Source organism: Phyllobates terribilis, unplaced genomic scaffold (assembly GCF_046119375.1).
Source record: "Phyllobates terribilis strain yellow unplaced genomic scaffold, ASM4611937v1 Scaffold_2__4_contigs__length_985480577, whole genome shotgun sequence".
In the NCBI taxonomy this organism is placed as follows: domain Eukaryota; kingdom Metazoa; phylum Chordata; class Amphibia; order Anura; family Dendrobatidae; genus Phyllobates; species Phyllobates terribilis.
The window spans coordinates 451562465-451577336 of record NW_027362762.1 but is presented as its reverse complement, the minus strand read 5'-3'; the positions used below and the strand labels follow the sequence as shown (position 1 = coordinate 451577336).

At 45.4% G+C, this 14872-nt stretch overlaps 2 protein-coding genes across 4 annotated transcripts in view; one reads left to right on the top strand and one right to left on the bottom strand.

Moving 5' to 3' along the window:
- Positions 1-579: 579 nt before the first annotated feature.
- On the bottom strand, positions 580-7148 carry LOC141215379 (uncharacterized). 3 transcript variants are annotated; one of them, XM_073665602.1, is made up of 5 exons: positions 6813-7148; positions 5505-5691; positions 2796-2898; positions 2465-2679; positions 580-2051 (listed from the first exon to the last, which is right to left on the bottom strand). In XM_073665602.1, exons 1-4 carry the CDS (start codon positions 6839-6841, stop codon positions 2648-2650), a joined length of 351 nt encoding a protein of 116 aa, XP_073521703.1. In that variant the 5' UTR covers positions 6842-7148; the 3' UTR covers positions 580-2051; positions 2465-2647. The 3 variants fall into 3 exon arrangements, 2 of the variants coding, with proteins under 2 accessions (XP_073521703.1, XP_073521702.1); XR_012284472.1 differs by lacking the exon at positions 5505-5691 and having other exon boundaries at positions 584-2051; positions 6813-7135; XM_073665601.1 differs by lacking the exons at positions 2796-2898; positions 5505-5691 and having other exon boundaries at positions 581-2051; positions 6813-7142.
- A 67-nt stretch (positions 7149-7215) lies between these two features.
- The window catches only part of YPEL2 (yippee like 2), an 87426-nt gene continuing 79769 nt past the window's right edge, over positions 7216-14872 (top strand). Inside the window, exon 1 of the mRNA XM_073665600.1 lies at positions 7216-7402. The gene's annotated coding sequence lies outside the window, so the exon portion shown is untranslated. The remainder of the gene's footprint in view (positions 7403-14872) is intronic.

Below are 14872 nucleotides of genomic sequence, written 5' to 3'. Positions count from 1 at the left end.
TTCTCTCTGTTAATCTGCCTCCAGACTTTTCTAAAGGGTCGTTACCAGTTTACCAGTGTGAGACATGTAGACCACGAATGCTGACTGTCAGTCATTACATGTCTCACACTGGTAACTCCACCATTCATTTAAAATAAGCTCTGGGAGCACATTCTCAGGGAGATTTGTGTCCGGCCCATAGATCTTAACAGCTCATTTACATATTAAATTTTTTTTTATTTCTCTGGAATAAAACGTTAAATCGCAGATATCAAGGCATAATTTTATTTAACTTTTTATGACCTACATTCCCATATAGACAGATTAGAAGGATTGATCCCACTAACAGATTACCTTTTGACACTAGGACTACTGGACTCGTGACCCCGCCTAGAACTACTGAAAGGAGTCATTTTGATTCCTTGCTTGTTTTCGTTTATTTTTAGAGTTTCATTTGTGGTTATTTATTAATAATTATATTTTTTGTAATGTATTATTATTGTGAGATCCAACAGTAATGCTTTTGATTGTTTTTTTTCTGCTTTTCTTATTTTTCTACAGAAAATAACAATAATTATAATAGACGTTTTTCAAACTTTTTTTTTATTCAAGTGCACACATATAAACAACAACTGAAGAACAAAAAGCAGAGAAAATGTAGGTGGAGGAGCATAAAAATGAAAATATGGCGTAGAATTCACCTTCTAAACATTTGGTGTTTCGCATTTTAGGCATTGCCTTTGATTTATGGCAGTACATTGCCCACACAAAGACTTACCACAAGTCTTACAATTTCCGACAGATCTATTTTTCTTGCACTTTTCTTTGATCTGGCAAAATTTTGTTTGAACCATCACTTCTGAGCATGTAGAAACTTGGGACGTGGAACCCTTTTCCCTATCTGTGACATAAGGACCACTCCACTCTCTCACAAGCGTTTGCAAAAATGCCTTGCGTGACATTTTTTGGTGGGTAATCTCCTTGAATATTATCCATGCATTTATACCCGCAAAGTCTAAGGCATTTTCAAATGCATGAACAGGCCATCTCCTTGTGCATGTTCGTGTGGTATATTTTCGTGCCATCTGATCCACTACATCTACTCCATATTTTGTAAAATAATTATCGGTTGTAACATTGCGACCTTTTTTCAAAAACGGGTCCAATAACTTCATTACCACATGGTCAGCTAAACGGTCCTCAGCACGGCGTGTGTCATCTTTGCCTAGATAAGGGAAGCCATTTGCCAGATATTTGCTCCTCTTATCAACAGCTAGCCAATATTTGTGGCCATATTTATCTGGTTTGGAAGGCATGTACTGCGTGAATGGACACCTAGTTTTGCTTGGGAAAAGTTGCTCATCCACCGTTATGTATGGGCCAGGTTTGTAACACGCAATACAATTTTCAATAAACCTGTCCCACACAGTAGAAAATAGAGCAAACTTGTCCGTTTGCAGTCTCTCCGATCGAGTAGATTTCTCATCAAATCTGAGAAACCTCATAATTTCAACAAAGCGGTCCCTAGACATTGTCGCTTTGCAAAACGGTATTCCCCAGTCATTACACCAAATACTGCTAATCGAGTGACGGTTCGTGCCAGATATTCCACGAGCATAGAATATCGCAATGAATGCATCTAGCTCCTCATCAGATAAACTGTAAATTATTGTTCCTGCATGCTTCTGCAAGCGTACAGTTCTTTATATGTGTCAATATATATGAATCAAAAAATAAACGCCATGCGCTCAAAGGACTATCGATAATGATATTTCTTCTGGCGTATCCTGTAGGGCCAGGTGCTTCTCGAAGAATATTTTGGCTGTCACGCCTACCAGGCAAGTGTTCTCCAATTTCAACAGGTTTCCATTGAATACCATCCGCTGAAACTAGTATTCCTTCAGATTCGCCTTCTCTGGTGTTTGTTGTTGCATTACCTTCGCCGCCATCGTTATCTGTTGTTCTTTCATTTCTGGGACGTTTTGCTGATTTTTTCTGTCCACGACCAGGAGGATGGTCACGAGGCAACATAACTGCATGAGCCCGATCCCCAGTTGATGTGCTTGGAATATCTGTAAAAAAGTTGATGAATATTTAGAATTTTTGTTTTGTAAGGGTCCGTGCACACTGGCTGGATTAGCGGCGGAATATCCGACCGGATATTCTCACCACAATCCGGCCCGTACCTGCCCGCTCAGGTACAGAGCGGAGTTTCATACCTGAAGCTCCGCTCCGAACCCCGGGCTGGAGCCGCTGTCTGGGACGGAGCAGTGCTCGCGCGTAAGCAAGCGCTCTGCTCTGCTCTGCTCTGTCCCTGACAGCGGCTCCAGCCCGGGGTTCGGAGCGGAGCTTCAGGCATCAGCGGGCAGGTACGGCCTGTATTGCGGCAAGAATATCCAGATGGCTATTCAGCCAGAATTCTGCTAGTGTGCACAGGCCCTAACTCAGTGTGTGGAAGAACAAATAAATACACATAACTACTTACCTTCTGGATTTGTTCCTTCTGAGTCTTCAGATTCACTTGATATGTTCTGAGGAATGAAATCTTCATCACTGTCAGAATCAAATACATGTTCCTGCAATTCGGATTCCGATTCATCCTCCGGTATGGATTGCAAAGTAGCCAGAATATCCTGAGGCTTTATCAAACGTCTTCTCTCCATATTCCTCACAAATTCCATAATTCTATATAGTTCCCTGCTGAAAAATAGAAATGAAATGAAAACTAAAAGAAATAATAACTGTTCTGCCACCTTCAAAAGTAGGTGGGCTGAATCAGTTGACAGACAGCTAAACTATTTCATAACAATTCATACCTGTATGAGTCTTCAGAGCTCGTATGTCTGCGTCTGTTCTCTTTGTCTCTTCAGCTGAACTGAAAGTAAAGTTACTATCCAGAATACTGTCTCCTGCTAGGACCTTAGAAAAACACCACCCTTCATTAGCATAAGATAAGAGCCTAGAGTAAACAAGCTATTTTGTTCAGCATTACACAGTAATACAAGCAGGTAAAACACAAGGAAAATGTGAAAAGTTGACATGTAAATTGAACTACATCTATATGAACATCAGGGTAAATAAGACAGAGTGAAAAAATTATGCACAAAACTTTATAGCAACATTTAGTGACAAAAGGACCTCAAAATATAGTAGGGAGTCAAAATGACTCCCTTCAGTAGTTCTTGGTAAATTTTGAAAAAAACACGCAAATTTTTCACCAAAATTATTTATTCTCACAAAATCTTTTTTCACATCATCTTTGAGGAAAAGTCACCGAGTTTCAAGCCGGAATTCTGAAAAATGTAGTCACAGAAGAGAAATAAAAAACGAAAGGAGTCAAAATGACTCCATCAGTAGTTCTAGTGTTAAAGGGGTTTTCTATGGAAATAATTTCATATTGATGTGCCTCCTTTAGGTGAAAAACAATTAAATGGAGCAGTGATTCTCCTAATACATGTCACACTGTGTCCAGTGGGTCAAATCTGGCCCAAGACACCAGAACCACAACCCTATGTGGGGCCCATTAGGCAGCATGGAGGACTATGTGGGCCCTATTAGTCTGTATACTGGTTGGTCCACGACTTTTTTGGCCCACTGTGTGTCTGAGCTTGACATCCCTGTCCTAAGACATCAGCATCACCTCTGAGCCCACTGATTGGTTGCAGCAGTCACATGCACTGTAGTAGTGGTGTCATCACTGCAGCTGGTCAACTAAGACCAAAGCAGAGAGGATAGGTGTCACTGGAGTGGGGGAAAGGAGGTAACAGCTTTGTTTAGTATCTTCAACTAAAGGAAGTATATCAGCAGAGAATCCCTTTAAAGGGGTATTCTCATCTCCAGGATCCTATTCCAATATGTAGTAGGTGTAATAATAATATTATCAAATACTATATTACATTTATAATTTGGAGGTATTTTTGATTCTTTCCTCATGTGTAGGCATTGCAGGACCTTAGGTATCCATGGTTACGTCCACTGATAAAGTGACAGTTAGTTAGCTAGCTGCTAGTGGTCGTAACCATGGATATCTAAGGTCCTGCAATGCCTGCACATGAGGCAAGTGGCATAGTGAATCAAAAATACTATATTACATTTATAATTTGGAGGTATTTGATAATATTATTATTATTACTACACCTACTACATATTGAGATAGGATCTTGGAGATGGGAATACCCCTTTAAGATCAGGCTGGCTTAGTAAGACTATCTAGCTTTTAAGAAAATTGAAAAGAAAATCCCCATTCACATAGATCCAGATTCATCAAGACTGGCGTTTTCTATGCCAGTCTTGAAGAACAGTGCTCTGGATAAGGATGCATACAATTCATTACAAGAGGCATAACCTCTTACTGAATTTGTCACATCTTTCAGCTCCTGTTCACCAGAGACAGAAATGTATGCCACCTAGTTACAAGCGAACATTTTAGTCATGACTTACACCATTTTTGTAGAGTAAATCATGATGAATGTCAGACACACTTGTTTTTAACACCGGAGTTTGAGACACCCGATTCATTAAGAGGTACACACCAGTTAGTGAAACAGGTGCTTCTGAAAATTTGTGTGCAACTCTATGCCACAAATCTTACTCCAGTTGAAAACGAAACTAAGAAATGCAGCCCACTTTTCAACATTTTGTGACACCAAGCAATTTTTACGCCAGAAAGCCTGCAAAATCTGCTTGAAGAATCGGTGCCTTTTTCTTTACACTGTTCATCTGCTTTAAAGGGAATCTGTCACCCCCTGGCCAATATCACACCTCTACTATGGGCATACAGTTGATAGAAATGTAAATCTATACATACCTGTATGGCCCATAGCAAAGGTCTGATTGCAGAGAAATCTGTTTTTAATCAACTGTGTTGCACAGGCTTGGCGTCCCCCGGACGCCAAGAAATCCCCGCCTATCTTCTTAGTAATCCCCTCCTATGTGCTTATTTATCCTATTCTCCCCCTCCCCTGCACGTCACAGGGCCCTGTGAGTGTACTGCTCTCCCTCACTTCCCAGCCATGCGCAAAACGCCACTCACATAGAGCGCGCTTTGTTCCCTCCCGGCCCAGTTTGTCTGTGCACTGCACCGAAGTCACTGACTTCCCAGCACCTGCGCAATACAACCCTGCTGCGCAGTGCACAGACAGGTGGGGCCGGGATGAAGCAAAGTACGCTCTATGTGTGCGGCGCTTTGCACATGCCCAGGAAGTGAGGGTGCACAGTGCACGTCACAGGGCCCTGTGACGTGCAGGGGAGGGGTGAAATATTATAAATAAGCACATAGGAGGGGATTACTTGGCGTCTGGGGGACGCCAAGCCTGTGCAAAAAATATGTCTCTGTAATCAAACCTCTACTATGGGCCATACAAGTATGTATAGATTTACTTTTCTATACCCTGTATGGCCATAGTAGAGGCCTGATATCAGCCAGGGGGGGGTGACAGATTCCCTTTAATCATTATCTTAACTCATTTAGCAAAATGATTAGTTTTGTCCCGATGGAAAAGAAAATAGACGTCTGAGACCGTTACATCAGAAGCATCTGAATAATCAGCGTCCGGAAGAGATACAATTTCAACAGATGGAGATGGTGAATAAGAAGAATTTCCTCTGGATTTATGTTTCCTGGAACGTTTTCTTGTGCTTGAATGCAAAACTTCTTTCAAGGTGGAAGTTAAAAGGAACCCATCAGTGCAGTTACTAATACCAGAACAACTCCTGGGGAAAAGGGAAGGCAACATGGGCTTAAAACAATCCCAACTCTGGGGGGGGGGGGGGGCGCAACACTGACTACATGGACCCATGGTAGGGCAACGGTGACCCAGAGCAACCCCCCCCCGGCGGGAAGGTGGGGCAACGGTGACCCAGAGCAACCCCCCCCCGGCGGGAAGGTGGGGCAACGGTGACCCAGAGCAAACCCCCCCCCCCCCCCCCCCGGCGGGAAGGTGGGGCAACGGTGACCCAGAGCAAACCCCCCCCCCCGGCGGGAAGGTGGGGCAACGGTGACCCAGAGCAACGGTGACCCAGAGCAACCCCCCCCCCGGCAGGAAGGTGGGGCAACGGTGACCCAGAGCAACCCCCCCCCTCCCGGCGGGGCAACGGTGACCCAGCGCAACCCCCCCCCCCCCGGCGGGAAGGTGGGGCAACGGTGACCCAGAGCAACCCCCCCCGGCGGGAAGGTAGGGCAACGGTGACCCAGAGCAACCCCCCGGGCGGGAAGGTAGGGCAACGGTGACCCAGAGCAACCCCTCGGGCGGGAAGGTGGGGCAACGGTGACCCAGAGCAACCCCCCCCCCGGCGGGAAGGTGGGGCAACGGTGACCCAGAGCAACCCCCCCGGCGGGAAGGTAGGGCAACGGTGACCCAGAGCAACCCCTCGGGCGGGAAGGTGGGGCAACGGTGACCCAGAGCAACCCCCCCCCGGCGGGAAGGTGGGGCAACAGTGACCCAGAGCAACCCCCCCCCCGGCGGGAAGGTGGGGCAACGGTGACCCAGAGCAACCCCCCCAGGCGGGAAGGTGGGGCAACGGTGACCCAGAGCAACCCCCCCAGGCGGGAAGGTAGGGCAACAGTGACTATAGAAGCCCAGAACAACCTCTGGGGTAAAAGGGAGTGCAAAACTTTCTACACAGGTCCAGGACATGGGAAGGAAGGGAGAGAGGCGCAGACTTATACCGGCAAAGAGAAACTCCTCCAGACTATATGGACTCCTGGGGGTGTCGGGGCAACAGTGACTATACGTATCCAGAGCAAGCCCTGGGAGAGGAAGGGAGAGTGGCACAGACCATATGAGCACAGAACCCCGAGGGAGAAGGGGGCCTATACCCATACAGGTCCTTACCTTCTCTCCACTGTGCAGTGCTTCGCCATTGCGTCTGACTAAGGACCAGAAGTGCTGATGCACATGTCAATCACGTCGCCTAGTGCCCGCCTCCTGAGGCAGTTAACCCTTCCTGCAGCACACACTGAGGAGGGAGACAACACACTTGTACTGATAGAGCATAACCGTCCAGTAGAACACTGGGAGAAGGAACCCAAGAGAAAAACGGAAAGCATGTGAAGAAATAGAGAACAGGACCCTTGTGCTGATAGGAGGAGACTTGGGCTGACTATCAGCTGGTGCCTGACGACCATAAGGAAGTTCCCTTTTGTTTGCATACAGTTAATCCCCAAGCCACGCCCTCGTTCCACCCCACTCCCCACCTCTGCCTCATGATTGGCTCTTCGTGAACGGGGGCAGCGCCAATCAGCGCAGTGTTGCTAGCTGCTCGCAGCTACGTATAGGTGGCTCCAGGTGTCACTTATGCGCGAGCTGCCTCAGTTGTGCTTGTGGAGAACTGCATAGAGCTCAAATGCAGAGCTGGCTGGAAAGTGGCTACAGCTGCGTGACCATTTCCACTCGGGACACTAGATAACGTCTCGCTGGGCTCAGTAAGTGGCGGACGAGCTGGCCTTGTGTGCGTGTCTGTGTGGATGTGCACTCACGGGAGCGGTGACAGGCGGCACGCAGAGCATGGTGGAGAGTGACAGCAAAACATGCGCAGCAAGAAGAGTTCCACCACAGAGTGAGCCGGCCTCTGCAGAGGCAATGTCGCGCTGGTGCCAACGCTGTGCGTCAGTGGTGCGAGCCGCGCAGTGTGGACGTGTGCAGGGCAGATGTCACCTGGCCGGGTGCATGGGGGGGCTCTGCAATGGTCAGCTGTGACAGCCCACGTCACGGGGTGCAGTGCAGATGGCAGCTCACTGTCGCGACATATCACACGCTCATCTGCAGGTGGCGGCTCTGGCAGTGCTCGGCCTGGTGTCTGAGAGGGGCAGCCTGTCAGACGTGCGCTGTGTACAGTGTCAGGACATGGGAGCGGGGCCTGCTGGGAAGGAGAAGCCTGAGGTGGCGCCTGTCCATGTGCCCCATATTTACCAACACAGACAGAGGCATGGAGGGAGCGCCTGCTGCCCCGCTCCTTCTCCTGCCCGCTGCTCCTGCCTGCTGCCCCGCTCCTTCTGCCTGCTGCCCGCTGCTCCTGCCTGCTGCCCCGCTCCTTCTCCTGCCTGCTGCCCCGCACCTGCCCGCTGCTCCTGCCTCCTTCTCCTGCCTGCTGCCCCGCTCCTTCTCCTGCCTGCTGCCCCGCTCCTTCTCCTGCCTGCTGCCCCGCTCCTTCTCCTGCCCGCTGCTCCTGCCTGCTGCCCCGCTCCTTCTCCTGCCTGCTGCCCCGCTCCTTCTCCTGCCTGCTGCCCCGCTCCTTCTCCTGCCTGCTGCCCCGCACCTGCCCGCTGCTCCTGCCTCCTCCTCCTGCCTGCTGCCCCGCTCCTCCTGCCTGCTGCCCTGCACCTGCCCGCTGCCCCGCTCCTTCACCTGCCTGCTGCCCCGCACCTGCCCGCTGCTCCTGCCTCCTGCCTGCTGCCCCGCTCCTTCTCCTGCCTGCTGCCCCGCTCCTTCTCCTGCCTGCTGCCCCGCTCCTTCTCCTGCCTGCTGCCCCGCTCCTTCTCCTGCCTGCTGCCCCGCTCCTTCTCCTGCCTGCTGCCCCGCTCCTGCCTGCTGCTCCTGCCTGCTGCCCCGCTCCTTCTCCTGCCTGCTGCCCCGCACCTGCCCCGCTCCTTCTCCTGCCTGCTGCCCCGCTCCTTCTCCTGCCTGCTGCCCCGCTCCTGCCTGCTTCCCCCTAGTGCAACCAGTGCGGTCACCGCTTGTATCAGGACCTGTGGATAGAAAAGCTGCCATTTGCTTGGTTGCTATGGCTACACTGCCACTTTTCCTCTTGCACTAGTTTTAGTAACCATCTCGGTGATGCATGTGTTATGATATGTGCGTTCATTAACCCTGTATTGTATAGTGGGGCTTTTCCATTTGTTAGAAAGTGCATGTAAGTTCTACCAATTGGGTTGTCCTTGTGGAAGTTTTTGTCCCTTTGTTTTCCCTTATTTGGTCTAGATGGAAGGGATCGTCACAAATCAGCGTTGTGTTTTTAATCCCTATAAACTTTGGGGGGGGGGGGGGGGGGAGAGATGGATAATGGGGCATGTGCTGAAACGGGACGGACAGATTAGGCCAGAAGTGTCTATCATGCTTAGCCCTGGACCAGCAAATGTTTCCATGGCTGATGTGTGAATTGCTGGCTGAGTCAGTTTTTTTTTTTTTTTTTTTTTTTTTTTGTCTTCTATTTTGAGGCTTACAATCTAAACATCTGTGCACACAACATCTTAAACACCGGCGCACCCAACAGGTTTTTCAAGCAGAAGATTCTTTAGGAAAAACACTGCCATGCTTTTTCCTGAAGAAAGTGTCTTTGCGGTAATTTTTTGTATGACATAGTGAGTGTTTGCCAAGTGGAAGCTGCCTTAAGACTGTTCAGATCATTTCCTTTTAAATGTCACCCCCCTGGGACTTATGTGACCTACTAATATGGGCATACAGGTTAGAGGTCTTGTTGCTGTGAAATGTCTTTTTATTCAATCAAGTTTCTGATGCTTGCAGGCCCGGGGCCCTGAAGAAATCCCTGCCTCCTTTGTGAATTATGTCCCCCCACACCACCACCACCTCTCCCCTGCATGTCACAGTGGCGTATTTGGCTGTGGCAACTGCACATCACAGGGCACTGTGATGTGCAGGGATGGGAGGAAACATTATAATTCACACAGTAGGCGGGGATGTCTTCAGGGCCCTGGGCCTGCAAGCATCAGAAACTTGTTTGAATAAAAAGACATTTCACAGCAACAAGACCTCTAATATGAGGCATACTGGTAGGTATAGATTCACATTTCTATCACCTGTATGCCCATATTAGAGGTCAGATAAGTGCCAGGGGGTGACAGATTCCCTTTAACTGTTTCCAGGCTTTACAAGCATGAAGGGGTTAAAAGACAGAACATATGCCAGCAAGTGGTTTTACATTGCAGTACGATTGTTCAATCTTTTTGGCATTCCTATTGCACTTTTTCAGGCTTGATACGGAGCATATCTGTCTGAAAAATATATCATGTACATTTAGGGGCTCTCTCACTCTAGAGCTTTCATTTGAATTGCCAAAATCCTCTGAGGATTGGCATTCATCATTTTGCATTTTTATGTGTTGTATTCATTGTAATTTTTGCCATCAAATTCTTCAAAAATGGCGCACATGGCTTATGAATTTTGCACGAACTAAAGAATGGGGTTTTGTTTGACTTTTTTTTAATAGAACTTTTTAATACAGTTCTCAAAATGGCGCGATTTTTCCACCAAAATTTAAATAGTACATAAAGCTACTTCATGAAAGGGTAGGGGGAACTGGAATACATTGATGGCTTTGCACAAATGATGAATCAGCTGAGAACATCTGTAATCCCTAAACTGCAACTATAATAGTGAATTTAAAAAAGACAAAAAAAAAGGGACCATATATGAAATAGATGTAAAAAGGCACAAAAAAACTGCAAAACACAAATCTAGACAAAATACAGGTGCATATGCAATAAGGAATCTGGTCCATTGAGTTATATAAGGCAAACTATATGAAGGATGCAATAGGGTCTTATCCAAGTAGTACAAGAGGATCAATAGGTAATAATGCTCACCTTATAGGCAGGGCTGTGGAGTCAGTAAGCCAAACCTCTGACTCCCTCATACATGGCTCATGTTTAAGTGATAAATTTACTGTAGCACAGATTCATCTCGGCTAAAAGTCTACACCCTTAGATCAGGAATAGGACAGACATTTGTAGGACATTTCATAACTTTCCCAAATTCTTATGAAAAAAATATTCCCCACAAACTGCATTGAACTACTGTACCCAATTTATTATAGGTTTTAGGAGTCGGAGTTGGTCCATTTTATACCAACTCCACCAAAATGGCCTCCGACTCCACGACTCCAACTCCACAGCCCTGCTTATAGGGTAGTGTAAGACACAACCACTAAGAATGCATAGCTTCCAGCTACTGCAGCTTCCAGGGGATTGTAATGAAATATGCCACTGGCGATGGAAGTATCCTGCACTGCAGGATAAATGACAATCCACAATGAAGAATGAAATGATTTAATGTCAAGGCATTTGAGTCACTCCGACTCCTTCTTCAGGACAACCACAAACGAAAGTGGTGAATAACATGCATGCGGTTGCATACATGAAAAATAAAAAGGCTCAAAGGACAGAGGAGTATATCTACAGTCAGATGTGATCGGGTGATGTATGAGCTTTATCCCTGATCACATGTGACTATCTACCCCTCCCCTCTCTCCTTGGTGTCATTTTTTCATGTATGTTATTAACTGCTTTCATTTGTGGTTGTCCTGAAGAAGGAGTCGGAGTGACTCTGAAACGCATTGATATTAAACCAACATTTCATTCTCCTTCGTGGGTTTTCATTTATCCAGCAACGCAGGATACTTCCATTGCTCTGTAGCCTCTTCCAGTTCCAGCAAAGTGGATGGGATTAATAGAAATCTCATGCCCACTGTGCTTTTAATTTTTTACTCCATGTAAACTGACCTGCGGTGCATGTTTCAAATCCGCAACATGCAAATTTCTTTTGCGGGTACGTTGAGTTTTATGTACAGATATTCCTGATAGACTTGTATTAGATACAGGTAAAAACACATGCATTTTTAGTGTTTCCACAGCGAAAACTCAATCCTAAATGCATGTAACCCGCACATGACTATATCAATAAAGTTTTGTCGAAGCCAAATACCAGGACGTTTCAAAAACAAAGCAGGTTCATTTAAAACATGACATATCAACTAGAGACAAAAAAACGCAGGGTCAAAAAAATGCGATGGAAAATGGATGTAATCTCACTCCTTTCCCCCTCCACACGAATGTAATTGCTTTAAAACTTAATAAAAATTATTGGAAAAGGAAAATGCATGTAACCTAAATGACTTAATGGGTGCAGAAAATTTTCAACATGAAAAGCTCATTGTGAGAACATAACCTAACCGTTGATTTCTGGATTGGTGAAACATCAGGCCTGTATCTCTTAAAAGTAAACCCAGTAAAGTTCTGTAAATATTTATCACCTAGGCTCCTAACACTCTGCTCAGGTAGGAATACAACCTATTACTAGAGCAGGATATGAGGTTACAAGCATTCTTTCACTGTTGTGTTATAATCTGCTCCCCCCCCAAACACTTCTCAAAATGTGGTCAGCTGCTTGTACCAATAAGATGTGTTCAGAGAAATAAGTGTATACTGTATGCAACTCGTATAGGAAAGAGGTCACCTGGAGATTCATAGATCTATTTGTGTGGTGGTTTTTTTTTGTTTTTTTTTTATATATATATAATTCAATGGACATATACCGTAGTTGTATACAGCAGACTCTCTTATTTTTTTTTTTTTTTTTCTTGGTCTCGCAAACTAGAAAGTTTCTTTCCATACACTGAAAGTTATTTTTTACACATACGCTAAATGAGTTGTCTGCTAAACACTTCCTCTTTTGTTAGACGGACCCTCGTAAATTAAAGGGAATATGTCACCAGGTTTTTGCCATCCAATCTAAGAGCAGCATGATGTAGAGACAGAGACCCTGATTCCAGCTTTGTATTTACCACCCCCTACACTAGCTGCTTTCTGTATACACTGCATATGGGCAGTAAGCTACCAATCATTAGTGTGGCTGGGTTATGCAGAGCTCAACATTCAGAAAACTGGTAGTGGTTTTATCAAAATAACAGCAAGCCGCCCAGTAAGTGACACATTGCTGGAATCCAGGTCTCTTGCACTATATCATCCTGCTCTCAGATGGGGGTAGCAAAAACCTGGTGACCAATTCCCTTTAGAGAGGTTGTCCACTACTATTAACAATGCCCCCATTGATTTAAACTGCAAACAAGTGTTTTTGTAATTACCCTCCCTGTGCTCATTGTTGCCTGTGAGCGGCGCTATTACTGAACGCTCACTAAGCATCATGTGATGCACTCCCCCCTGATTGATTGGGCTGTGGGTGGGGTTTCACCGCACGTCACAGCCCATTATCCACCACACGCTTTCCCAATGAAAGCAGAGGAGAGCGAAATGAAATGAGTTCTAAAAGGGCTAAAGCTAAAAAATGACACATTTCCTTTGTTTTGTTTTTTTAGGCAAAAAAATATATATTGTCATTTTTTTATATTTTAAGAATCACAAAAAGGAAAATGGGCCAATGCAAAAGTTTGGGAACCATTGGAGATTTATGTGCTCTGATAACTTTGCCCAAGGTTTCAGACGTTAATTAGCCTGTTAGGGTTATGGCTTATTCACCATCACCATTAGGAAAGGCCAGGTGATGCAAATTTCCCAGCTTTATAAAAATCCACCTTCATCTAACCTTGTGCCAAAAACCTGCAGCCATGGGTTATTCTAGAACTCTGAAAATGGTGGAGGCCCACAGCAGGAGAAGGCTATAAGAAGATGGCAAAGTGGTTTCATGTTGCCCTTTCCTTAGTTCGAAATGTAATTAAGAAATGGCAGTTAACAGGAACAGTGGAGGTCAAGATAAGGTCTGGAAGACCAAGCAAAATTTCAGTGAGCTGCTCATAGGATTTCTAGAGAGGCAAATCAGTACCTCCCCCCGCTTGATTGCAAAAGACCTTCAGACTGATTTAGCAGACTCTGGAGTTGTGGTACTGTTCAGAGAGACCATCACAAATATGGCCTTCATGGAAGAGTCATCAGAAGTCATCTCTCCTGTGTCCTCACCATAAAATTCAGTGTCCGAAGTATGCAAAAGAACATCTAAACAAGCCTGATGCATTTTAATGTTTTTATTTACTGGATTGCATTTTGGAAACAAGCCCTGTGGACCAATGAGGTGAAAATAGAACTCTTTGGCCACAATGATCAAAGGTTTGTGTGGAGAAAAAAAGGCACAGAATTTCAGGAAAAGAACATCTCGCCAACCATTAAGCTCTGGGTGGATCAATCATGCTTTGGGGTTATGTTGCAGCCTATGGCACGGAGAACATTTCACAGGTAGAGGGAAGAATGGATTCAATGAAATTTCAACAAATTCTTGATGCAAACGTCATCAGTAAGAAGCTTAAGTTGAAAAGAGGATGGCTTCTACAAATGGATAATGATCCTAAACACACGTCAAAAACCACAATAGACAACCTCAAAAGACGCAAGCTGAATGTTTTACAATGGCCCTCACAGTCCCCTAATCTGAACATCATTGAAAATCTGTGGCTAGACCTCAAAATAGCAGTGCATGCAAGACGACCCAGGAATCTCACAGAACTGAAAGAATTTTCCAAGAAGAATGGCTGAAAGACTCTTGGCCGGCTACAAAAAGTGTTTACAAGCTGTGAAACTTGCAAAAGGGGGTGCTACTAGGTACTAACCATGCAGGGTGCCCAAACTTTTGCATCGGCCCACTTTTCCTTTTTTGTAATTTTTAAAATGTAAAAGATGACAAATACTTTTTTTTTTTTTTCCAAAAAATACAAAGGAAATGTGTAATCGTTAACTTTAGGCCTTTTTAGACATTTCCTCTTCAAATTTGTTTAACTGTTAACAATAACAGGGATGCCCAAACTTTTACATGCCACTGTAAGTAAATGGATTCTGCAGAGTTTGGTTTTTTTTTTTTAAGCTCCTGAATACATGATTATATATCATCACACGCATGCACCAGAGAAGGTATTGTAGCATTTGGTCTGACCTATTTTTCCGATACAAGTAAGATAAAACCTGGATGACTATAAGCAGACATAAACAGAAAGCAGATGATGTCATCAGGCACAGAAATAGTGCCCATTTTTCATGCTTAGTGTCTTCTGCCACTGAATACCAACACTCAGCAGAGAACATAACAAAGGTGTTCAAGGCCAAATATAAGTTGCTACTTGAAATCTTTGTTTACTAGTTAAAGGTCAGAGTTATAAATACTTGAATGGACACATTGCAGCCGATCCCTAAATTGCGAACTAATATCATAGTCCATGT

Bases quoted from the DNA above. Each gene is read 5' to 3' on its own strand.
- LOC141215379 (XM_073665601.1), bottom strand. From the start codon at position 6,841: ATGGCGAAGCACTGCACAGTGGAGAGAAG. The intron at 2,680-6,812 runs GTAAGGACCTGT...TCTATTTTTCAG, and splicing joins CACTGCACAGTGGAGAGAAG to CAGGGAACTATATAGAATTA. The intron at 2,052-2,464 runs GTAAGTAGTTAT...ACTTTTTTACAG, and splicing joins AGAAGGAACAAATCCAGAAG to ATATTCCAAGCACATCAACT.